Source organism: Crinia signifera, chromosome 7 (genome assembly GCF_055691185.1).
Source record: "Crinia signifera chromosome 7, ASM5569118v1, whole genome shotgun sequence".
Classification (NCBI taxonomy): domain Eukaryota; kingdom Metazoa; phylum Chordata; class Amphibia; order Anura; family Myobatrachidae; genus Crinia; species Crinia signifera.
The window spans coordinates 108,236,016-108,261,988 of record NC_139223.1 but is presented as its reverse complement, the minus strand read 5'-3'; the positions used below and the strand labels follow the sequence as shown (position 1 = coordinate 108,261,988).

At 42.4% G+C, this 25,973-nt stretch overlaps 1 protein-coding gene across 2 annotated transcripts in view; it reads right to left on the bottom strand.

Moving 5' to 3' along the window:
• Positions 1-1,973: 1,973 nt before the first annotated feature.
• The window catches only part of ADCY5 (adenylate cyclase 5), a 411,020-nt gene continuing 387,020 nt past the window's right edge, over positions 1,974-25,973 (bottom strand). For both annotated transcript variants that reach the window (XM_083153598.1, XM_083153599.1), the window contains exons 18-21: positions 21,754-22,017; positions 21,363-21,567; positions 5,738-5,862; positions 1,974-3,666 (exon numbers count right to left, since the gene is read on the bottom strand). In XM_083153598.1, coding sequence (XP_083009724.1) covers positions 3,538-3,666; positions 5,738-5,862; positions 21,363-21,567; positions 21,754-22,017 — 723 coding nt within the window. In that variant the 3' untranslated portion in view covers positions 1,974-3,537. The remainder of the gene's footprint in view (positions 3,667-5,737; positions 5,863-21,362; positions 21,568-21,753; positions 22,018-25,973) is intronic.

Here is a 25,973-nt window from a genome sequence, read left to right as displayed (position 1 = left end):
GAGTAACTCATCTTCAGGACACATAGATGGGAATTACTCCCGAAATGGAGTAGACCGCACATAAATATTTGAATGATTCAAACAGCCCTGGAGTGACGCTTCTTATTCACATATCCATGTTTATGGGAAATTCATTTTTCCATGCAGCGAGCACCCTGGCCAGACACCGTTGACCCCATTACAGTTGCAGAGTGCCGGGTCATTGGACATTTATATATATATATATATATATATATATATATAAAAGGAAAAGGGGGACACTACATAGGGCAGTAAAATGTATTATTCCTAAAAACTGACAAACATTGCCCATCACGCATAAACAGATGGGACTGTGAGGGATACCTCTAACCACCTCACACCAGGAGTTCCACCACCGCTGGTCAGGAAGCAACAATTCAAATTTCACTTGCAGCTACCAACTGGGACAGAACATTCACGATAGACAGGCCATACCCCTACACCAACATCCCGCACGATAGGGGATTAGAGGCCTGAGGAGGCTTGTGAGGTCTTGTCCTAATTATACTGGCCCAGAAATCACCTTTGTCATTTGCTACAGTTAACATTAACTAGTTTTTCTATTTGATAGTAAATGGTACATTCAGTTAAAGGGCTGTGCCATGGGCTCTGCTAATGCATATATATATATATATATATATATATATATATATATATATATATATATATATATATTCCACCGTTCTTGATAAAGGTGCACAGGGCACTGAAACGTTGATCACCTATTGCGGTATCCATTGTTTTTATTTACAAGTCAGAGAGTGCCGCCAGTGTGCGAATTATATATATATATATATATATATATATATATATAGTTTGACACCAAACAAATGGCACTGAAGAGACTGAAGTGGTGAAAGTAAATCCACTCACTTCTTAAAATACAAGGTCTTACTTTCACTACTTCAGTCTCTGAGTGCCATTTATTTGTTGAATTGTTTGTATTTATTACTGTCATTTTAAACTGTGGAGTATATACAGTATATATCTCAAACAAGGCGGCACTCCAAAGCTTCAAATCAGTGAAACACAGTGGTGTTTAAGGACATCAAAATTTTGGGGGTTAAACAGTCATCAGGATATATGTATGTGGTGAATGGTGTATTAAGCTCCTATGGTCCTGTAGATAGAAAAATTGTAAGTAGTGTTTATTTATTTACATTTAGGATGAATTCTATTGGCTGTTGTAATTAACCGTGGGTTACATCCCATGTGGACCTTTGACGTGTTATGTATTGCATGCGACCCCGTTCCCCGCTGCTGGCAGGGGGTTGAGTTGGAGGTCGGATGGGCAGCAGGTCTGACCTCTGGCTCAGGTCAGGTCTGACCTCTGGATCTGTTGGGGTCGGTGAAATCGGGCCAAATCGGATAAGTGTTTGGGGGCCTTTACTATGGCTGCAGTGGCAGTGGAGCTTCGCCAATGATGGTCGTGATTTTCCTCATAAACAGTGATTGCAAATGCAGGCAGGGGGTGGTATGCATATTAAAAGCTGCTGCGAGCAGGTAATTCTGAATTAGGCCATGTGTTTGTTCCCATTTATAAAATGTTGTGGAGTAAGCCAGTGCCCTATAAATAAATGTTGATAAATAAACGGACTACAGAATGGCTTCGCTGCCTTACAGCCGGCACTTTGCTTGCATGTTCAATTCCAACCAAGTGGAGTTTGTAGGTTTCCCCCCATCTTGTGTGGGTCTTCTATCAAAAATATAGAGGTAGGACAACTAACTTCTCATCAAAAGTAACCGTAGTCCGTTATACGCAGACATGTTATGAAAGAAAACCATACATTAAGGTACCACCCTTTGAAACACATTGCACACATTTTCATAAATTCCCCCTTCAGCCCCAAATTATCAACCTATTTTAAAAACCATGAAGCATAGTAATAGTAGTAGTATTAGTAGTAGTAGTAGTAGTAGTAGTAGTACAAATTCACACCAGTGAGACAGTATTTAATGTTCATATGTCATTTAAATAGTTTCCATGGGAAAATCTTTGTTGCACCAACTGACCAATAAAAGATGCAGCCAATGTAGATGCAGGTGTAGCCTGTGAGCACAAAATGGAGGGTAGATAGGGTGTGGTCAATGAAAGGTAGATGTCATTGGCCAGAAAGAATAGAAATGGGTGTTGATGATTAGCATTGGAGGGTACAGGATGTAAAGAGGGTCAGAGAGGAAATCTGTTTGGCCCACAGTTATGTGATGCAGATGGAGGTGTTTAATTGAGCATCAATAAAAGTGAATCATAAATAATACAATAAAGGTATTAGAAATATATATGTATGTATGTACTGTATATAATACATGGAAAGACATGGCAGCTTAATAGAAACACAATATACAACTTCTGTGCTTTTGTAATGCCCTCTATGGCAGGAGTACCTGAAATAACTGATTTCTTGCATTCTAACAAGATATATACAAAATACAGGTTGTAAGACAAGCAGTGGCATCGGAATGTGTTTTGTTTCAGCAACAGTACCATAGTAAACATCCGTGTCTCCATACTCCCGTGTATTGTTGCATTTATCAGCAGAACTATATTTTATTCTTCTGATGAGGTAACAGCTTGCACATAAAAAGCCAACATAAGAATACTCTAATCAGTGTATGTTATTCTCAGGGAACATGCACGTTATACTGTATATTGTGTTACATACAAAACTGCCAGGTCTATGTTACCAAATAAAGCAGAAAATGGACAGGACTAACCATCTCATAGTAAAGCGAATGATAATACACCATTCCGTGTGCTGTACATTTGGCACCAGCCTTTTTATATAATTTACAAAATATATAATCTGTGTTTTTTTGCTAGATTTCCACACTAAAATATTACAAAATAAAACTACAAAAAGGACGCTGATATTCTGGTGAGGCAGGTGCACATGCGGAAAAAAATGTACCTGTTGCCATACACACAGTGCAGGGACAACCATTTTGTGGGCAAAACCAATATGCAGTAATCTCGTTGCTAGTGAGGTGATTACGTTCGTTCGTCTTACAAAATGGGGGCCTCCAGTGTGTATAGGATCACTTTAGCATGTAACTAAGCTGAAACCAGAATTATCTCAGTAAACTTTGTGATAATAAATATTGAAAAACATGTGTCCATAAATCGATAAGTATTTTCAAACTGGAAGAGAAATGCTCTTAATATGGAGTCTAGTGCCTTTCTGGCTGGTCTATACTGGTCACAAAAAAAGGCCACAGTACGGTACTGACGTGTTTTACAAACAATCCATTTACAATGCTGGCGATCTTGTACCAATAATACATTCCTTTACTTCCTTCATAGAGGAAATCAGTGAGTAGTTTCAATAAATATGTATATTCTCATGTCCTCCTTTAGGGTATCCACCTCAGGAGTTCTTATTCTGTGTGCCTACTTTGGCATAATCTTTGGTCAATCACCCGTTAGCCAATCCAACCGGAATCTCCGGCAGGCTGTTTTTTACTGTTAAGAACCAGGAAATTTCAGTGCACGGTGATAATAAAGCATCTCTCAGTGTGCTAACTGCTAGAGGGTCCTTTATTTAGAAAATAGGTCATCATTTCCCCTTTGCCTTTCACCTTCACCACTCCTCGGCACTCCAAGGTGTAATTACTGGCAGCTAGAACCTGCTGGAGATCAGCTGTGACCTAGAATAAAAAGAGTTAATGCAGAAATAAGAATAAGTAACACAGTGGTCTGAATAAGGGAATGGCTACAATAATTCTATATTGAAAACAAACCTCCCTAGGGGCAGACCCACAATCACCACACATAACCTCTTGGTGCCCCTTCCATTGTCCCAACACTCCACAGAGACTGTCCTCGGTGAGTTGGCCTGTCTACTTTATTCATTCCCTTGTACTGTACAGGGATTCGGTATGCAATACAGATGGTCAAAATACCGACAGCTATTGACCGACGGTCAAAATCCCGACATTTAAAATCCTGACATTTAAAATCCCGACAAGGTCAAAATACCGACATATAGAATGTAGACAGGTGAAAAAGTCAACATGACTTTCGGTCGACATGGGTTTTTTCACTGTTTTTTTACCCGGATGTCGACACAGTCGACATGGACACAGTTGGAAGTCAACCTCAGCTCCTCGCATCCCTCGCTTCGCTTGCAATGCTTCGGGCACACTATTTTATTCTCCCACCACGCCCTAGTTTAAGGTAGGGCATGAAATATGTCGGCACGTCAGGTCAAAAAACAGTGTAAAAACCCATGTCGACCTTGCAACCTGTCGACCGAAAGTCATGTTGACTTTTTAACCTGTCTACATTCTATATGTCGGTATTTTGACCTTGTCAGTATTTTAAATGTCGGTATTTTGACCATCTGGATTTTGACTGCATCCCCAGTACAGTACCTCTAAGTTACAATTTACACTATTGACCACCATACAAACTCAACATTCCCTGAGTCTTAAGAGATTGTAGTCATATATTTTTCTAATAATTATCAAATCAGTAGTGGGAGGGTGGACTGAGGGATGTTGGGTCCAAATGACTACTTTTACCTGATGCATTGTAAAATAATTCCAACATACTGTATAAGTTTATCAACTAAACTGCACTGAAACATCTCCTCGGTCTGCATTTACTATCTTAAAAATAACTGTACAGACAGTCATAATGTCATCATAATAAAGTTAGAATTGTGGCATGTCGATATTGTTAAAATGTTGACATCTGACTACATAGTCATAATGTTGACATTATAAATGTTACGGTTACCATTGGGTTGACTTGTTGACATTTCAGTATGTCGAAATTATGGCAAATTCATCATGCCTGTCTATAATGAACATGTTGATGTACAGTATGCTCTGTCGATATGTCAACATTACGAATGACAAAAAGTCACATCAAACATGTCCCTGCCTCATACAACAAGACTTTTCCCTAACCTCCAAGTATTCCAAAGGAGCATTTCCAAACTATTTCTTGTCCTCCCCACTATTCTGCCTGCACACAATGGGCCTTATTTTGGTTCATTCTTTCTGACAAAATCCTTCTTAGATGGGCAAAACCATGTGCACTGCAGGTGGGGCAGGTGTTACTTGAGCAGAAAGAATTAGATTTGGGTGGGGTTTTACTTAAAAGTGAGATCTATATTGCAGTGTAAAAATAAAGCAGTCAGTATTTTCCCTGCACAGAAACAAAATTACTCACCCAAATCTAATTCTCTCTGCACATGTTACATCTGCCCCCCCTGCAGTGCACATGGTTTTGTCCATCTAAGAAGGATTTTGTCAGAAAGAATGAACCAAAATAAGGCCCAATATATCAGTGCCAACAGCTCTGTGAGATGCGCAAAATACCCGCTAAAAATGCCAGCATCTCTTACATTTGTTATATAAATTAAAATAAAAAATGTTTCATAAAAAAGATAATATTTCCTATATATGGTAAACATTACAGGTCATCATGATAAATAACAATATTTACTTGGCAATTTTCACACCTATTTTGTTCCCTTGGCACTCAAAGGGTTACTTAAAACAAAACTATCACTGCTGACAGGATTGTAATTCACCATTAAGCACTTTTCTTATTTCAGTCTGAATGGAGCGGTATATGCTCCCATTGCTTTATATGTTAATACCCTGGGCCGCTAGGCACTATTACATATGACCACCTGTCTCTATTCATAACTGTGTGTACAGTTGTAATGCGCTGCAGAATGTGCGGTTGTAAAAAGCTGAATCTCACCTGAATTCGTTCAGGAACTCCAGTGCTGTCCATACGACTGGCCACATTTACTGTGTTCCCCCAAATATCATACTGAGGTTTACGAGCTCCTATTACACCAGCAACCACGGGTCCCATGTTCAGTCCTGTCAAACAGAAACAAGAGAGCTATAAGAAAACTAATATATTTCTGCAATTGGCTTAGTGTATACAGTATATATATGCTGTAGCTTAAAAGGCTTTTAAAATTAGGGGTTAGCAAGTGCAGTTCTCTGAGAACAGGACCAACTCCCCGAATTTCCCATTCCGAAACAGCTTGAATTTTCTCGACAGACGTGGATTACAAAGTGAGGCAAAACATCATCTTCCCACTGTCCCACTGTTTTGCAGGTTTTGGATTTTATTTACAGTAAGTTCCCCGCTGATCGGCGCCATCTTTACTCTTTTATTGGAGAGTGTAGTGGATGGACGTGTGTCTGTCTGGGGGTGGCGTGGGGTAATTCTTGCTCTGTCTGTTGAATCAGTCCAGGGGTGCCCTGTCTACTCAAGTCTACCATTTTGGGGGGTGCCCTGTCTGCTCTGCTGTATCAGTTCAGGGGTGTCCTGTCTGCTGTACAGGGTTACTTGTCTGCCGCTTAAGTCCAGGGGTACTGCCCTGTCTCCCGTATAAGTCCAGGGGTGCTGCCCTGTCTCCCGTATAAGTCCAGGGGTGCTGCCCTGTCTCCCGTATAAGTCCAGGGGCACTGCCATGTCTGCTGTATAAGTCTAGTGGTGCTGCCCTACCTGCTGTAGAAGTACAGGGGTGCTCAGTGGCGTATCTAGAATTTTTTCTCCCACCCTGCCAAAAAATTTGTTTCTGGTGATTCTCTACCCCCCCCAAGAAGGGGCGAGGCAATGGACCGCTGGCTGAGCTGACAGGTGACCCAGGCAGCAGTGAGCGCTGAGCTGGTCCCACTCCATGCATATCTAATGAGCGGGGACCCAGCACAGTGCATATTTTTTTTTTTTTTACTTTCTTTTTATTAAATTTTGCAAAAAGACAAGACATACATATACATTTCAATGATACAGTGAAACATTCAACTCCAAAAAACCTTGGAACACACACAATTTTCTATAGAGATTCCATTACTTTTCAAACCAAGGTTTTCAATAATACATCAAATTAGATTATCACTGTATCATACATTAAAACATTACAATACATACCAACACCCCCCCCCCCCCTGCGTCCAGTGCTAACCACTCTACACCAATTTAACTAGTTATTAATCAGGTTTCCTCTATATCTTGTACAGTTCAATTCGGACCCGGGTGCATAGTCCACTATTCCCATTCCTAGGGGTATATAACTCTCCCGTGTCTGTCACCTTTTTGGTGGCTAATAAGGAACGCGGTCCTTCAATTTCATTGATTAAATCTTTTTTAATTTTTTACTTTATGGATTATACAATAATAATTTGTGTGTTAAATACATACGTGACTGTTATTTTCTCGACTAACGTGACAACTCTATATCATCTTCATATATTCTCCTTGTGGCTACCCCTCCCTGTCTATTCCACCTCCCTACCCACCCACACCACCATACTAATCGACCTCCCTCTTCCCTCCCTTAAACCATTAGCAATACCCCCCCAGACTACCCATACCTTTCTTCCCCTAACCCCAACTACACCCTATTCCTGTGACCCGTCCACCCATCGGAACCTTCCTCATTATTTACTTATTCCCCTTCCCCGCCTCCCCCCTCCCCCCCTCCCTTTACCCTTGTGATACCCCCCTTTTATCCTTAAAACCTCACCACTCAGTATTCGTGTAAATATTAAGGATCATATCAGTTGATCACTTCATTAACCATCTGTGCCAAATTTTATAAAATTTATTTAATGTGTTTCTATTCATATAAAGGTGTTTCTCATGAGATACGGTATAATCCATCAATGCCTTCCATTTCCCATACTCCGGGGCTTCCTTTGCCATCCACGTTCTAGCTATTATAACTTTAGCTATTGCACAGGAGTTCATGACAAACTCCCTATCCTCCCATTTCGTTAGGCTGTTAACATTTATATTTAATAAGCAACATCCTGGCGTGAGGCTGCTCCCATTTATCCCCAAATTCACCAATGTAGATTTTACTTCTTCCCAAAACCTTTGTGTGATTTGACATTCCCATATCAAATGGAAAAACGTCCCCACAGCATTATTACATTTCGGGCACTTGTCCGAGGTTCTTCCCCCAAATTTCATCAGTTTCTCCATAGTTAAGTACACTCTGTGCACTATATACAGTTGAACTTGGTGTACTCTAATTGAGTTTGTGCACTTATAGACGGCCGACAGGGCATTGTCCCACTCCACATCCTCCATAGATCCTATATCTCTCTCCCATTGTGGAAGGCTTCCTTCATTCTTCTCCCTCAATAACTGACTATATATTTTTGAGACTTTACAGTTTCTATTCCTTTGCAAAAAAATTTTAACTGGGGATATCCCGAATTCCGGGGGCTCTCCTCTAAACTGCGTATACAAGGCCCTTCTTAATTGAATATATCTAAAAAAATGAGTTGGCGGAACATTATACTCTTCCTGTAACTGGGTAAAGGACTTTAGATCTTTATTTATAAATAGTTGGCTCACCATTGTTATACTATATGGTCCCCATACCTCATCAACCTGGAGTGCTCTTAACCCGGCTAACCTTCTAAAGTCATTTATTGGATGTTCTATCTCCATACTTTGAAATTTCAGGATCTTATTTGCCTCTTTCCAGACTCTTACCGCCTGCGTAACCGCAGGGGGATCTTTTTTACTCGTCTGCCCCTTTATTCATTTTTGCAAAGGGGTGTTTTCCTTATTCACAGGTTTTATCATAGTCATTATTCTATCATATTCCTCATCACCCGTTATCCAGCCTGCTAATGCTCTTATTTGCCCCGCTAGATAGTACAATTTAAGATCTGGAAGTGCCATGCCCCCTTCCTCCCTCTTCCTCATTAAAGTCTGGAGCCTTATTCTTGGTCGAGAGTTGTTCCATATAAAAGTAGAAAACATGCTGTTTACTTTCCTAAAGAAGACATCTCCTATAAAGCATGGGGAATGTTGCATTATATATAGGAATTTAGGTAATATTGACATTTTCAATAAGTTTACCCTTCCTATTGTTGTAAGTGGCAATCTAGTCCATTGTTTTAATTTGGCGGCAAGATGGGCCATCAAGGGGTCCAGATTTAACCCTGCGAAGTCTCTCGGGTCTCGGGAAATCCAAACTCCCAGATATTTAAAGGTGGTAACATATTTAAGGGGTAGACGAGTTGGCAGGGATTCTAGGGTCCCGGGGTTGATCGGAAGGACACAAGACTTCCCCCAATTCACCCTGAATCCAGAATAGTCTCCGAAATTCTCTATCTCTCCCAGGGCCACGGGAACCGCCTTGACCCCATCAGCTAAGAATAATAACAGGTCGTCCGCATACAAGGACACCACCTCAGTGCTTTCCCCTATTCCGAACCCGACCAACTCTGAATGTTTTCGTAAAAAACAAGCCAGTGGCTCAATCGCCAATGCAAAGAGGCTTGGGGACAGGGGACACCCCTGTCTGGTTCCTCTATACAGGGCAAAGGGTTGAGAGATACTCCCATTAATTGCCATCCTGGCCTTAGGCTCGGAGTACATTAACTTCACCCATTTAATAAAGCACGGTCCCAGCCCAAACGCACCCAGTACTGCCCAGAGGTAGTGCCACTCAACCGTATCAAAAGCTTTGACCGCATCGAGTGACACCACCACTGGGCAGGGGTCCTGCACCCTAGGGATCTGAAGATGTGTAAAGATTTTTCGCAGGTTCTGGGCAGTGGATTTTCCGGGCATGAACCCAGTCTGATCACTATGCACTATTTCTGCAATATGGCGATTCAGTCTCATTGCCAGCACTTTAGCTAGAATTTTGGCTTCAACTGATATTAAAGAGATTGGACGATAGGATTCAACTAACAAGGGGTTTTTTCCTTCTTTTAGAATTACCACTATTTTAGCCTCTTGCATAGATACCGGGAGTTTATTTTCTTGAAAGCTATAGTTTAAAGTGTCTAATAACATTGGGGCCAACACCTCCGAATATTTCTTATAAATCTCCCCAGGTATGCCATCCAGGCTGGGGGCTTTGCCATTTGGCAGTGAGGCAATTGCGTCTTTAACCTCCTGCAATGTTATCTGGGCTTCCAACTCCTCCCTACCATCTTCCGATATCCTAGGGAGATTTATTTCCTTTAAGAAGTCTACAGTTTCAGACGGGCTATGTATAGGTCTGGATTCATAAGTTTTTGCAAAATAATCCCTAAAAACCATTAAAATGTCCCCCCCTTCACCGACCATCTTCCCCGAGGAGTCTTCAATTTTTGTTATTATTGTTGAGGGGCGATCGGCTTGCGCCAGATACGCCAATAACCTCCCAGATCTATCGGAACTAGCATACGTTGTAAATGAGTTATTTTGTAACACTCTCGCGTTTTCTTCCTTCAACCCATCTAACCACTCTCCCTGTACTTTTAACCATGCAATTTTGTTTTCTTCCGTGGTATTCCCCAGGTACACTAACTCCAACTCTCTAAATTTTTTTTCTAGTTCAGCTGATTTGCTCCTACATTCCCTTTTAACCCTGCCAATTTCTTTTTTTAACAGGCCTCTCAAGTAAGCCTTAAAGGCATCCCAAACAACATTCAGGGGAGCAGATTCCCTATTTAATTCCCAAAATTCAAGCCAGTTCTCCTTTAATCTGTCGGGGCAGCCAATTCTCTCCAGCCACCTGGCGTCAAATCTCCAAAAGACCACGCCAATCTCTTTATCATCAGACAAGTCTAACATTATTGGAGAGTGCAAACAAGGAGGAGAAAAGACTCTCTCTTTTTTGGGGCACTCTTAAATTGTGATTACAAAGCCGTAATCAGTTGAAACTTTGGTAACAATATATTATGAGATATATTCTATGGTATAAAACAACACAAGCTAATCGATGGTATGGAGTCTTTCGCCATATTACAGAAAAAATTCTAATGTGGGAACAGTGTCAATTGTGTGTGGATAAATGTAGGTACTAGTGACACGTAGAAGAATGGGGTGGATGAGTCCCACCCAGGGTATGGTAAACTTAAAACTTAGCTTTTATTGGTTTAATGTTTAAAATTTATACTAGACAGAAGACGTAAGTATTACGTTGACACACAAACATAGAACATATATAGATTCACACCGATATATCAATGCCCACCGGGCATAGGTTCTCCTAGTTCAGTAACACACCACACTATAGGTAGAAGAAGGTAAATAGATGGATAGAAAAAACTTCTCTGTATATGTCGACTCGAATAAACTATCCTGGGTATTGTGCTTAGGTCTGTCCTAAAGCATCTGAGTCAACACATTGTATCCAAAAGTCCTGTTACCAAATGTAACTACCCGTGGGTGTTGCTAATATCTGTTCTGAAATAAAGGAGTTGTAGGCTCAAAGATGCCTTACATCAAAATATATGCCAAATAGGTGAAGATAAATGAAAGAAACATATAATTCACATGAATATTATCACGGTAAAGAATATATATGTAAATTTGAAACAGGTTTGTATCTACTTTAAATAAGTGCTATCGCGTTACAAAATATCAAATAATCATCACACTTGCAAGGATGTACATGTAACTACCAATAACATTCACTGTAATTCAGAGCCATCAACCATGCTTCTGATATTATTGTCTTGTATTATGCACCAAATTGCAAGAAATATTTTGAAGACATCGGTTGCTCAAGTAATTTAAACTAGCAGCTATGGTATGGTAAAGCTAAATGTGTTTCCAGAGATTAGTATATAGTGAATATCACTGTTAGAGCCTCTTGTAGGTAGACAGCAAAAATAGCCAGAATACTTAAAATACTTGGGTATGCTCCCGCGGTGCAGTGGATAGGAAGAGAGAAAGGATGGGAAAATAGAGAAATGGGAGGGAGGGGGGGGGGGGGGGGGGGGGTTTTGAAAAAGAAAAGAAAAAAGAGAAGAAAGAAAAAGAAGAAGAAAAGAAAGTGAAGAGGAAGTATTTAGTGAAAGAGCTGACTATGCCCACAGGTCATGGAAATTCCCACCGACTTTATATACCCTTGACAGTGGCGGGATTGTCTGGTTGGAGGTTGGGAAGTCCCCTTCCACCTCTCACAGGCGGCCCTTTTCCAATTGCCAGCTGCCACCGGGTAAGGTGGGCTTTTATGGGTATTGTGGGGGAGGAATCCTGCCTAATGTGGAGTCAGTGAAAGGGAATCGATGTTACCCTTTAGTGTTCAAGCGGCTGCTGCCCTGCTTCTTATACCTATCGCCTGGGGTGGAATATTGTATCAGAGAAGGAGAGGTCACCCATCTCCTAAAATACCTTCTGACGCCCCAAGCAAGTTGCCATCACATTAGTTGGTGGATGGTTGGAGAGTGGTCGGATATGCCTCTAGTGAGGTATTCGACCGATTTAACTCTAGTTATTAATCCTCTGGAGATCAGAGCCAGGTCGATCCTAGAGAAAGACTGGTATGAGGTGGTGAAACATGAGAACTGACTATCTCCTGGATGTTTCTCCCTCCAAGCTTCAACCCAGCCCAAATTTTGTACATATGAGTCAAAACCTCCATTTCCTCTGCCCGTCCCCGCCGATGATCTGCTCCGCCTATCCAGGTGGGGATCCATAATATTGTTAAAATCTCCGATGCATATCACCGGCAGGTCCGGGGAGACGGAAACAAAGTCCACCGCTTCAGCCATTACATTATAGGAGAAAGGAGGAGGAATGTATACAGCCAGCAAAAACAATTGTAGAGAGTGAATCACACATTCTAAGAAAACATAGCGACCTAGTGCGTCAATTTTTACCCTTTTCGTGGCAAAAGGAAGAGATCTCTTGATCAGGATCGATACTCCCCTTGACCCTGTGGAGAAGGGGGCATGAAAGATCTGACCCACCCAGGCTTTTTTAAGGGATTTTAATTTGTTACCTACTAAATGGGTTTCTACTAGACAGGTGATATCAGAGTTATATTTTTTAACCTGATTCATGATCAAAGATCTCTTTATCTTGTCATTTGCACCTCTTATATTCCATGCAAGTATTTTTACCATGGTTGTACCTTCATTTTAACTTTCCTCCTCCTATATTTCCTTTTCAGCACTGGACACATACAAACATATACATTTAACATATAACACCCCAACCTCCCCCCCCAGCCACCCCCCTCCCTGCATGCCCACCCCTTTTGTGGCATACCTATTCCCTTTACCCCCTACCCTGCCTTCTATTTGGGCTCTACTTCAGACCACCATCGTGCGTTGAGCTCCCTGGAGTTTGGTATTATTTTTCCAACTCCACGCCTGCAAGCTGATGTGCCCCCGGTACCCACTTATCTACCCATTTTGCTGCTTCTTGTGGGTTAGAAAAAAATAACGTTTCCCCCCTCGCCACCACCCTCAACTTGGCCGGAAACATCATAGAGTACTTCAACTCCTTCTCGCGTAGCCTTCGCTTCACTTCTGAATACTTTGCCCTTTCTTTTTGTACGTCCATTGCAAAATCAGGAAAGACTGAAATCCTTGTCCCATTATGCTCAAGTGGGCCATTGACACGCGCGGCCCGAAGGAGATTGTCTCGATCTATGAAATGCAATATTTTTATTATCATTGTACGGGGTGGCGCTCCTGGAGGTAGTGATCTGGAGGGTACTCTATGTGCTCGCTCAATGGAGAAGAAGGGGGTAAAAATGTCACTACCCAGTTTTTCCCTAAACCACTTCTCCATAAACATTGGAGGGTTGGCTCCCTCTTCTCGCTCCGGCAGTCCAACCACCCTTATATTGTTCCTGCGACATCTCCCCTCCAAATCTGAAATCTTATTTTTCATGTCTCGCATTTGGGCAGAGATACCGTCAACTTTTGCTGTTAATGCAATGTTACTGTCCTCAAGTTTCGAGATACGGCCCTCTGCTTCACCAATTTGATCTTGCACCACTTTAAGGTCAGGGCGGGACCACGGCAGCGCGGGAGTAAGGAGGTAGCAGGGGAGCTCCCTGGAGAATATCCTGCACGTAAAATGACCCAGGGCTTGCCTGCCTGATCATTGCCCGCCGGGAGAACCACAAAGCCTGATAGCTTACCTCCCCTTCCTCTGTTTCCCTGTTGCGGTCCGGGGCATTGAGGAAATCCCACGGCAGCTGTGAGCGAGTGGGGGCTGAATCGCCTGGAAAGCACCTTCCGGGACACGCCGGCAGAGAAGGCACTGACAGTGACGCGGTGATTCGGCGCGGCGCCTGCCGGGTGACGAGGCGGCTAGACGCCAGTGCAGCCGCGAAGGGGGAAGAAGCCCAGAGCTGCCAGCGGTAACATACAATAGTTCCCCTACAAACGGTAGCCTGAAGCGCCGGCCGGGTGACGAGACGGCCAGACGCCAGTGCAGCCGCGACGGGGGAAGAAGCCCAGAGCTGACAGTGGTAATCTACAATAGCTCCCCTGCAAACGGTAGCCTGAAGCGCCGGCCGGGTGACGAGACGGCCGGACGCAGGGGCTATACAGAGCCGCATAACGCAGAGACGCACAGACAGGAGAGAGGGGCCATCCGCCCATCATTACATCGGGCAGACGCCAAGGAAGAGCGCCTAGCAGTACACTCCGGGCACTCAGGCCGGGTGAGGAGACGGCCTGTGCCGGGAGGAGTGCAGCAGGGCGGAAGAAATAAGTGAAGCCCAAAGCTGAGCTGAATCCTCCAGGGGTGAGAGACCCTGCAGTCTTTTCTGGGGCTTGAGCGGAAAAGCCTGAAAAGGGAAAACTAATACAAGCTGACCGTGGAAAAGTCTCAATATACTAGGAGAACTGGTGACTCCCTGATAAGCACTGTGGGTGAACGAGGTGAGATCTACCCATGTTTGATATATCGGGTGTGCAATATTGAAGAAACTTTTTTTTTGTCTTTTTTTTTTTCCTCTTTTTTTTTTTTTTTTTGTACTTGGACTTGTTTTGTTGACTGCTCGCACTCTAATATTTAAAGATATCTGAGGCGCCTGAGTGCGTTCAATAGAAACGCCATAAACCTACCTCTGATAGGCCTGAGAAGATCAAGTGAGGCGGGCAGGTTCAGATAATCAAAAATACAGTGTCTCAGTGCATCATGGGCAAGACTGGTAACGCAACAGCTGCAGCCAGGCTGGAAAAGTTTTCCCGTTCCCAAACCACCACCAGGGCACAAACTCCAACCAATACCCCGGCCTCTACGCCAGTAAAAGGTAGCGAACCTCAAGATTCGCCTGATATTACATTACAGAAGGTTTTAGAGGCAATTAGAGGAAGCGAACAGAGGTTAACAGACAAAATATCGGACATTCAGATAGATGTGACAGGCCTAAGACAAGACCTTAAAGTGGTGCAAGATCAAATTGGTGAAGCACAGCACAGTGCATATTTAATGAGCGGATCCCCGCCCTGTGCATATGTAATGAGCGGGACCCGCTCACTACATATGCACGGGGCTGGGACCCGCTCATTCATTATGCACTGCGTCCCCGCTCATTAGATATGTACAAGGCGGGACCAGCCGAGCGCTCACTGCTGCCTGGGTCACCTGTCAGTTCAGCCACAGTCCCTGCTAGTGCCGCTCCCCAAGCCACCACAGTGTTGTAGCTGAAATTATTGGTTTGTTTGAGCCGCCACCCACCCACCCTTAGGTTGTATATATTAAAGTGGACATGCACACCAAATAATTGTCCACGATTCTGTCAGTGGTGACAGCTTCATATGCAGTGACAGTGCACATATCAGTAATTGTAGGCAGCTCCTTCAGTCTGGGCCAGATGTCAAAACTTGTTCCTGAGTGCCATGCATCACCACCAGCAGTTGTGTCTAAAGCAGGGCCGGCGCTGCCCGCTCAGGGGTCTGCGGAGCTATAGTTACGCCACTGCCCCTCTCCCTGTCCATTATCTGTCCCACCCCTCTCTGCCCAGTATCGGCCTTCCTCTCCCTGCCCAGCATCTATCCTGTCTCCTCTCCTGCCCACTACTACTGAGAGCATTATGTGCATAAGGTGCTTTACTACTGTAGACTGTGTGTAATGGGCACTACTGTACTGTGCCCACACTACTTTTGTGGGCATTTTGTTTATAATTAAAACTACTATGGTAGTTTTAGGGGGCAATATGTATAGGGGGCAATACTATTGTGTTTTTTTAAGTGGCACCACAGTGGGCATTATGTTAAAGGAGCACTATTGTGGGTATTGTGTATAAGGAACACCTTCTGCGATGTAATGTGAATAAGATTTTGATACTATATGTTGTAATTGAATATGAGATGGAGGGCGCAAATATAGAGTTTGCAGGAGGGCGCCAGACAACCTAGCACCGGCCCTGGTCTAAAGTTTTCCTTGAAGCCACAGCTGTTGGAGAAAAGATGTTACCGTGTCACATTCCACTTCAGCTGACAATTTTCTCACACAATAGCTCTTTGCGCCTCTGCATATTTGTATCCACTGGAAACAAAAGATACAATGCAGGCTTTAAACCTAGGATCATGTACGGTCGCCAAAATATAGTGGCTTGATTTCAACAGATTGATCACCCTTGAATCCTGGCAAAGTTAATGAAGGCTTCATCCACAAATGTGATATACTTAGCAGAATAGCTCTGTTTCAGCCCCTCCTTCATTTTCTCCAGCTGCTTTTGCAAAAGCTTGATGAGGGGAATGACCTGAATTAAGCTGGCAGTTAACTTCACGTGTGGCAATTTTCAAAGGGTTTCAGAACCTTGTACAACACGGAAATCATTCTCCACTGAGCTTGAGACAGATGCATTCCCGCTCCTTTCCCTATGTCATGGGTGGATGTGTAGGCTTGAATGGCCTTTTGCTGCTACTCCAGCCTCTTCAGCATATAAAGGGTATAACTCTACCTTGTTACTAACTCTCTATTCAGGACAAGATGTCCTCTTGATGCAGGACAAGTTTATGAGTATTTGATGGCCCTAACATTTTATGGTCACCAAAAGCATTTCCTGCACACCCCTGTAATTAAAAAAAAAAAATAATTCTGCTACAATCGTGTGACCAGATGTAATGCTTTCACAATATTGGTGGTATTGTCATATAGAGCAGCACGGACGGTGTTATGGTTAGCATTACTGCCTCACAGCATTGAGGTCATGGGGTTGATTCCTATCATGGCCCTAACTGCAGAGTTTATATATTCTCCCGTGCTTGCGTGGGTTTCCTCCACGTACTACGGTTTCCTCCAACAATCCAAAAATATACTGTCTGGTTAATTGGCGCCCAACAAACATTAACCTTATAATGAATGTGTTTGTGTATACATAAGGTAAAGGAATCTATAGATTGTAAGCTTGCGTGCAGGGCCCTCCTAACTCTATGTCTGTTTGTTTCTACCCAGTTTGTTTAATCACTGTTGTTTCCAATTGTAAATAGTAATGGAATATGCTGCGCTATATAAGAAAATGTGAATAAATAAATAGCTATAGATTATACACTCCACTGGGGCAGTGACTGATGTGAATGTGCAGATATTCTTTTTAAAGCAGTGCAGAATATGTATGTGCTATATAAATAACTAGTAATAAATAAAAATAAATATCACAAAAAGCTAGGGGGTAAGCCATGGTGCAATGATGTCCCTCAGTTTTTTAAGAGGTTCACAGTGGTGTGCCTCTTTCTGAAACTGGTATAAGAGTGCATTGCCCTCCTAGGAATGACTTGGCATTTGTGAGATGCTGCTGCTACTGTTGGTGCTGCAGAAGGCAATACAAGTACCCAATGGGCTGTCACAGTCATATCATCCTTAGCTTGCCCTGTCCATATGCCATTGTTAAGTGGACAGTGAGTACGACTGCATTTCTGAGGACACTAATGTACAGTCTGGATATTGCTTTTCTAGTGAAGTGGAATCTAGACCAGGACACAGTAAATCAATCAACTTTCAAATTCCACTACACTAATGGCAGAGTGTTTAGGGCCTCAGTAATCTGCTTTGCAACTGAGTGACTGCTTCATTTTCCTTGCAAAGGACTGATGAACAGCCAATTGTTTTGTTAAAGTACTGCAAGCGCTCTTCCTACTCCCCTTCTGGGATGACGATCGAATCGCAGCAGCAGCAGTAGGTCCCAGATAGTATTTCTCTGCCAGAAAATGTTGTGATGACTAATTCAATTAATACATTTAAGAAGGAGTTGGGCAAATTTTTAATGGAGAAAGACAATTTTGTATGAGGCAGGGACATGTTTATTATAATGTATAATGGGAGATCCAGTAAACTGAATTTTAAATTTGAAACCTTTGGGTGTTCTACTTCTCGGACCTCTTTGCTTGCTGTGGACCTTTTATTTTCACTGAACTCTGCATATTCCTATTGAATAGTGGTCTGGGGAGACCATTTTAGAATCTCTCAGACCTTGTCAACTGCATTCTAGTCATGAAACGTTGATATCCGAGGTCTGTGCCCAAATGGTGACTACTGCCATCACTCAGGTCAACATCACATATCTATGCCAGCCAGGGTGGTTTATCACGTCTTCTTTGACCAGCCTTGCTTCTCACATGACAAGCAAGGGTAACAGGGAGCACTTCTTAGTACTCGTAGGTATAAATTTATATATTTATATATATATATATATAATATTTATTATATATATATATATATATATATATAAAAAGTAAATGAATATATTCAACACATAAAAACTTAAACAATATATATATATATATATATATATATATATAAACACTACATTAGAAATATTCACTGGTCCTGCCATGAGTAAATAGATTTTATATATCTCTAAAGAAAGTCTTATTTAACCAGCAAAATGTTCTGGGATGCGGTCATTTGGACTACAGCATTATGGTAGACAGTCATTAGGTCGACACCATTAGGTCGAAATGGGAAAAGGTCGACCCAATGTTCTAAGGGAATTTTGCTTTCCCCACAAGTGCTATGCTCGACCTCCGTATGTCTGTGCCCAGATATAAATGAACTTAGCTGGTGGGTGGTATTTGTAGAATATGCCGACTGTAGTAACCAGACGTATTAAGCAGCTGTTAACAGTCAATATAGATGAATATTATAAGGGAGACAATTAACATCCGGTGTCAACACATCAGAATAAGGAGCAACAGGGTAGCAGGTAGGCATTCCCAGGGCAGCTGTTTGGTTTGAAGGGGTGTATCTGCCCTACTGTATGTTTCAGTGTCCTGGACCTGTAACTCAAGTCTCACATTACCTACCCTTGGTTTAGAATATAAGCTTCCAGGATCGGGGATGCGATTTTGTCACTGACAAGTAGTGATTGGTCTTCATTTTGATTGGTGGGTAAACGGCTCCTGCCTAAAGCCATGTACTACTTCCTGGTGGTTAAATTCTTTGGTCTTTGAGCACTACACCTAGGCAACCAGTTAGGACATGCATTTATCCCTTGGAATTGAGCCTTAGGGATAAGTTTACTAAATCTCCTAAAATTAAAATGGTGATGTTGCCCATAGCAACCAATCAAATTCTGTATATTATTTCTCTATTGCATCCTAGAAAATGATAAGACAGAATCTGTTTGGTTTGCTACTGGCAACATCACCTCTTTTCATTATTAGAAGTGTTAGTAATTCTATCCCTTAGACTTAGAATGCTATTTTTCCAACCTTCCTGGGCCAATACTTCAGTACTGAGAATCTGTGCCCATTGAAGTGGTTTGGTGTCCTCCTCAAGAAATTTGCAGTTATTGTCTGTCTGTACTTTTGGCCAGTATTGTTAACCCAAATAACCTATGCGGGGCAATCCCTTAGCCAAAATAGCCCATGCAGACCAAGCTCTTCTATTAATTTCAATAGCATACATATTTTTGGCGAGAAGCTTCCACTTGTAACTTTAACTAATAAAAGAATCATTGTCCCCAACATTTGCTTCTAGAACTCTGGTGCACTGCTCAGGACAGTAGGTGATTTAAATTTTCTTCTAGCAGCTTCCCTTCTGTCAGGACTTCTAGGCATACTTGCCTACTTTTGAAAACTAGTATCAGGGAGACTATAGTTGTCAGTAGAATTTTGCACAGCGCCTCACTGAGGGGTCGTGTAATTCTCCACCCAAAGGGCTTGTTTAGTTCCATATATGGAGATATTGTGAACATGGCACCTAGAAGCGTGGGTGTGTACTGCTACATCTGAAAGGAATCTTTTTAAATTACTTATATCCAAATGTAGATGAGCCCCAAAGCAGTTAGTAAGAGTTACTATACTTGCTAAAGTGTTGGGAATTGGCGCAGATGATGCAATCCAAATAAATGTATCTCTTTCTCATTCCTTTTTTCCCCAAAAATGTAATAGTGTAATGTTTGCTAGGTGAAATGAGGGAGATTGCAAGACTAATGAGGGAGAGAGGTAGATTGCTGGTATTTCAGGGAGTCTCCTGCAGAATTCAGGAGGGTAAGCAACTATGCTTCTAGGTTGTACTCTGCATTATTGTAGACAGTGCATTCAGGTCAGTTTGGGTTTGGTTGTGTTGTGTCAGTATCTTCCAGCATGCAAGCACTTAGGGGTTGGTCAGATTTATGGGCTCCAGATCTCTAAGTTATAATCTTTTAGCACATTTTGAATTTCTGAGACTTTTTCCTCTTGGAGCTGTGTTGATTAGCATGATGGGCCATCAGTTTGCATCCCTTGTTACAGCTTACAGTTTTATACGGACATATCAGAATTCCATTTTCTATCTTTTACCTGTTGTGAAATGGATTGAGGGTCTCCAGCTGTCAGGGTGCAATTCTGCAGTGTTACATGTACAGACACCTTGGGTGAGATTTAATAGGATGAGATATTCAGAAAGTGAGAGATTTTGGAAGAAATCTCCAGGTTTTTTAAAGCGGCAATCCTTTACACTTCAAAATCAATCTGGTTTTGCAGTGTAAAGAATTGCCGCTTTAAAAAAACTGGAGATTTCTTCCCAAATCTCTCACTTTCTGAATATCTCATCCTATTAAATCTCACCCCTTGTGTTCTACCAGTCCGGAGGTGCTTCAGTAGTTTAATCAATTGGCCTGTGGTGGCTTACTTGGAAGGTAGTGTTCTGTTGGTCATTGTGTCTGCTTGACAAATCTGGGCAGCTCCCTTTTCTTGGGTTTTCCCTTTGCACTTTACTACACAGTTCTTTATGATTTTTGGATACTATGTGGGCTTTGAGGGTACTATGGCTAAGGCTGCATCAATTCGAAGGTCAATCGACCTCTTTGTCTTTTATGACTAAGGCAATTTGGGCCTGTCCCAAGTGGTATATGGCCTGCTGGATAACTTCTTCTATTCAGAATGCATCCCCCTTGAGGCTTGCTTTGGAAAGCTCCACAGAGGTTTGCAGTATGTTATAGAACAAAGGAGGAAATATGATTTTTTTTTTTACTAACTATGTAAACTCAATTCCTCGGCATTCCCCCTATGAATGTTTATTGTTAGCTGTTGCATATTGAGGTATCCTTTCAGTTTTGTATAAATAACTGAGTTTCTGCAGCATGTGGGAGGGGTTAGAGGGGGAAGTAGTTTATGGGTTTAACTATTTCGCATATAATATAAAATATTGTAATGTGATGTGATCTACCCACCTATCTTCATCTGGAAGTTGTTGAAAGAATGTTCATTGATGTATTTCATCTGATCCATCAGTCTCATTGCATAATCGGCTAGCGCCTTAATATGAGACTTTCCAACCTTGTCATAAGTTGTGTCATTGAGTCCTGAAGCTGCCATGTAGGTGCTGCCGATCGTCTTAATCTTTTCCAGCTGTCGAAACTCATCTTCGCTGATGATCTGAAATTTATAAGCAGAGATGGTTCGTGTACCAATTACACTGAACATTGTTAATTCTTTTTCCTTGAAATCTGCTACATTCTTTGTGTCCAATACTGTAAATACATTTCTTAAACTGTACAAATATTTTTTAAGGCATTGTGTGAAATTAGTGAAGTATAGTGTTAGTCTATGCCCAATTCTCACCTCATCGAAGTCAGCAATGATCTCATTAAGAAGCCGCAGACACTCCACACCTTCGTTGTTGGCTTCTAGCTCCACATAGAACTCTGAGAAGTTGCTGATGGATGCAAACATGACAGCCACACACTCACAGGACTGGTAATAAAGCTCATCATTGCGCCTCTCCCGTGCCAGGAAGTGAGCTGCTACATCCTTTGGAAGAATGTTGTGGAGAAGACGACGGTTGTAGGCCTGTAGTTCTTCCATCTCTTCCTTTTCCTCTGTGGCCTAGAACATAAAACAACCATGGATTAGTTTTTTTGCAGGAAGTAGAGCTTAGGTGGAGGAGATGGTGGACATAAATTCACAATTAGAAGAACAAGAAGAGTGTGGTATAACAAGGTCTATATACGTAGGATAATTCTGTCCTAAACTAGAACTAGGCCTAAAAAAACAGAGCAATGGAATTGTATTTTGTCATACGTATTCGTATTTTTGTTTGTATGCTTATTTTTCAGTGGTTTAACATGAGTAATGACTAGTTTTACACATGTATTCTTTAAATAGATACATACATATTTCAGAAATACGGCCGTATTTTTTTTAAAGCAAAACCAACATAGTTATTGGCTGAACTTTCAAACTTGGAAGTTTTCTCCCAGCCATATACAGTATAAGCATCCTACATGCCCAAAGCTCCTTGTGGGTTTAGCTAGGCATGGTGAGGAGAGTGGTGGAGAGGTGTGTGAGGATTGCTGCGGTGGTGAGTGGGGTATTTTGCTATTTCTGTATTGTATTGTTCTGTAAGGTGTCTTGCCTCAAACTACCTGCACAACCTGCTGCTGATGTCCACTTTCATGACCCCAGCATCTTATGTGGCCCCTCTGTCAGTACATCACATATCCCACACACAGCCCAGTGAAAACATATCAGTTGACATATAATTACCCATGTTTATAAGAAGCAGAGAAGTGTGTGTGTGTGTGTGTGTGTGTGTGTGTGAATAATAAGTGTTTATAAGGCACACATTTGTGCAGGGGGTAGCTGTGCTGATTTAACAGAGATTAATTTTTTTCACGTGAAATACGCCTCAAAATCAAGGTGTATTTTTAAGTTGTATTTATAAAATACATTGTATTTATAAAATTACAAATAGCAATCTCCACACTTCTGCATTTCTGTCTGAATCAGCTGGTGACAGTCCTAATTTATTTCATGTTTGTTAGAAATGACCCGCCCTGATGCACTGTGGGAGGTAAAGTTCTTAAGGTAACTGCCAGATGGCTGTGCCAATGTAACTTACTGATGGAACCATTACTCTATGCACATTGTTCTACAGCACCAGCTGGGCAGCCTAAAGCTAAGTCTCCATTGCACACCATAAGTATTAGAGCAGGGCTGGGCAACACCGGCCCTCCAGATGTTGATGAACTACACATCCCAGCATGCCTTGCCTCAGTTTCAGCATGGCCACATAGCAAAACTAATGCAAAGCATCCTGGGGTGTGTAGTTCATCAACATCTGGAGGGCCGGTGTTGCCCAGTCCTGTATTAGAGTCTACATGCTAGTTGTATAACCTACGTTACATGTACATGGGTAGTATGAATAGGAAGTCCCTGAGCGCCCATACACGTGTGTTGTACAAGCATTGTTGGCTCTATGATTTCTACTGATCCACAATTTAAGCTATGCCATTATTCGATTACGACCTTTACTTTAGTTCCTAAATTATGAGACTATAGTTGTTGCTATTTGACACGTGGTTTTGGTGCATTAAATTATTAGCCCACTCATAAATAAAGGCCATAACTTCCTAAACCTAAGCCTCACTCCTATAAACTAAAGCTGGGTCCATGCCGTCATTCTGTATTTGCCTATGTCGATGTGTACCTAGCATGATGGCATGGACCATGCTGCATTTGCCAGCATGGCTCTCGATAACGACATCCTCTGTCGGCACTGCATGTACGGGTGTCAAAGAATGTCGCTAATGAGCCCTAGAAGTGAGCATTGTCAGCGACATAGTGGGTACACACTAGATGATGTCCCCAGTAAATCACTCCAATCTGCAAGATCAGATGACCTATAATCTAGAGTGCATCAACACTAACCCTCCCCTAAACCATAGCCAGATTAAGTGGTGGGGGGCCAAGGTTATACTGTACCCTAGGACCCCCTACCTGAGCACTATGAAATAACTAGCTCTCCTAATTCCTGTATCCAGTATCCTGTATCCAGTATTTAAGTAGAAAAGAGGCTGCCAGTCATATATTTGTTGAAATATACTTGCTGAAGTAAAAGACAATGGAGGCAGGATGGCTGTTAAAACACTGTATTAGCAGGATCAGGTACAGGTACAGGAATCAGGTCACAGGCAAGCTACAGCAGTACAGACACGGCAGAGAAAGCTATAACCGACTCTGAGCTCAGGGCAAATGCAGTTTTAAAACCAGAGCAGACCAATTGCTGCAGCACACAGAGAATGGGAATGGCATTCTGAGAACAGCCCAGTCCAGCTGATTACACCAGCTGGAACTGCTCTCAGAAACTACAGTTCTGCAGGCAGAACCCAACAGCAGCACCTCTGGCCACCCATAGGTACTGCAGACCAAAAAATGACAGCAGCACCTGTGGCCACATAGAGGTACTGCAAGCTGAACATAACAACAGCAGCACCTCAGGCAAACCATAGGCACTGCAGACCAAACAATGACAGCAGCACCACTGGACACACAGAGGTACTGCAAGGTGAATATAACAACAGCAGCACCTCTGTGTAACCAGAGGTACTGCAGACCAAACAAGACATAAATGGCAGTCCTGACAATATTAAGAGGGAAATACAGATAGAGAGCATTTTTTCCCTCCTGGAACAGGTTATGTTGGGAGGTATGCACATTCTTATACACCCCTCCCCCCCTTCAAGTCTTAATCCGGCCATCCTGCACTAGACCCAGTGTCGTAATTTCCAGAGGCAATGAAGTCACTTGCCCCTGGTCTCCAAGCCCTAGAGGGGCACCTGCATCTATAGCACCACCTTTGTTGTTCACAGAAAGATCCAAGTTTGACTGCTAATCTTTCAACTGAACTCTGCGGTGCTGCTGCTGCATAATTAATTGTCTCTATCCCATGAGCACTGCTAACACCTGCAATAGGTTACAGGGCAGCTTCTCTCTTGGTCAGCTCAACTTGCACTACAGTAACAGCAACAGTACACATGCTGCTGCTGCTGGACTGTGAGAGTCAACAAACTGCTGACCAATGATTCTGCAAGTAGCTAAATGTCGTTAGACTGAATCTGACCCACCAGCCATTGCCACAGCTGGAGTTCTGTGGACAAAGAGGTTTTAGCACTCCAATATAGCGCTGATAGTGTTCTCCAGTATTAGCACCCAGGTGGAAATAATATGAAAAATTGTCACCAGTATTATCCACAAATGCTTGATTGTAGAATGTATCACATCCACTTTATCCAATAAGGAGTACACTCTTTCCCACACACTCCTCGGTAGTAGAATTTACCATATAAAGAATGGGAGAAAGGACATAGTGCATAACTTCAAACAACAAGCAAAGTTTTATTAGATGTGCACTTACAATTTATGAATGAATAAACAGCATGTAGCATAAAAATCGCTTGGATCCCCTGGTTCTTGGAGTACAGATGGTGAGAGGTCCCAGTTCCGGATCTGGGTACCTCAATGATACTGCAACAGTGTCCAACAGAATCCAGCAAACGATAAAAGTCCAATGGAGCAGGCAAGACACGCTTAACACGTTTCGGATCCACTGATCCCTCTGTTCTGTATATTGTCTACTATTCCTTTGCTGTGTAGCTGCTGGTATAGTTATTGTAAAGTGCAGTAGCGAGGTTGTGGGTTGAAGAGGGTGTCTGAGCTGTTGCGTTTTTTTGTTACTCTGCCCCCCTCCCTCGCTGTACGATAGGTCTTGTATGTCTCATCTACTGTAGTAGAAATGATGTCTGCAGCACAGCTCCCTCTTCTCTCTCTCTCCAGTATGTAAATGTGTAAGAGAAGCCAAATATGGAGCAGTTGGCTGCCTCTGCAACAGCTCAAGGATCCTACTTCATGCAAAAGGGAGGAAGGGCCTCCCTTTTGCATGAAGTAGGATCCTTGAGCTGTTGCAGAGGCAGCCAACTGCTCCATATTTGGCTTCTATTACACATTTACATACTGGAGAGAGAGAGAAGAGGGAGCTGTGCTGCAGACATCATTTCTACTAC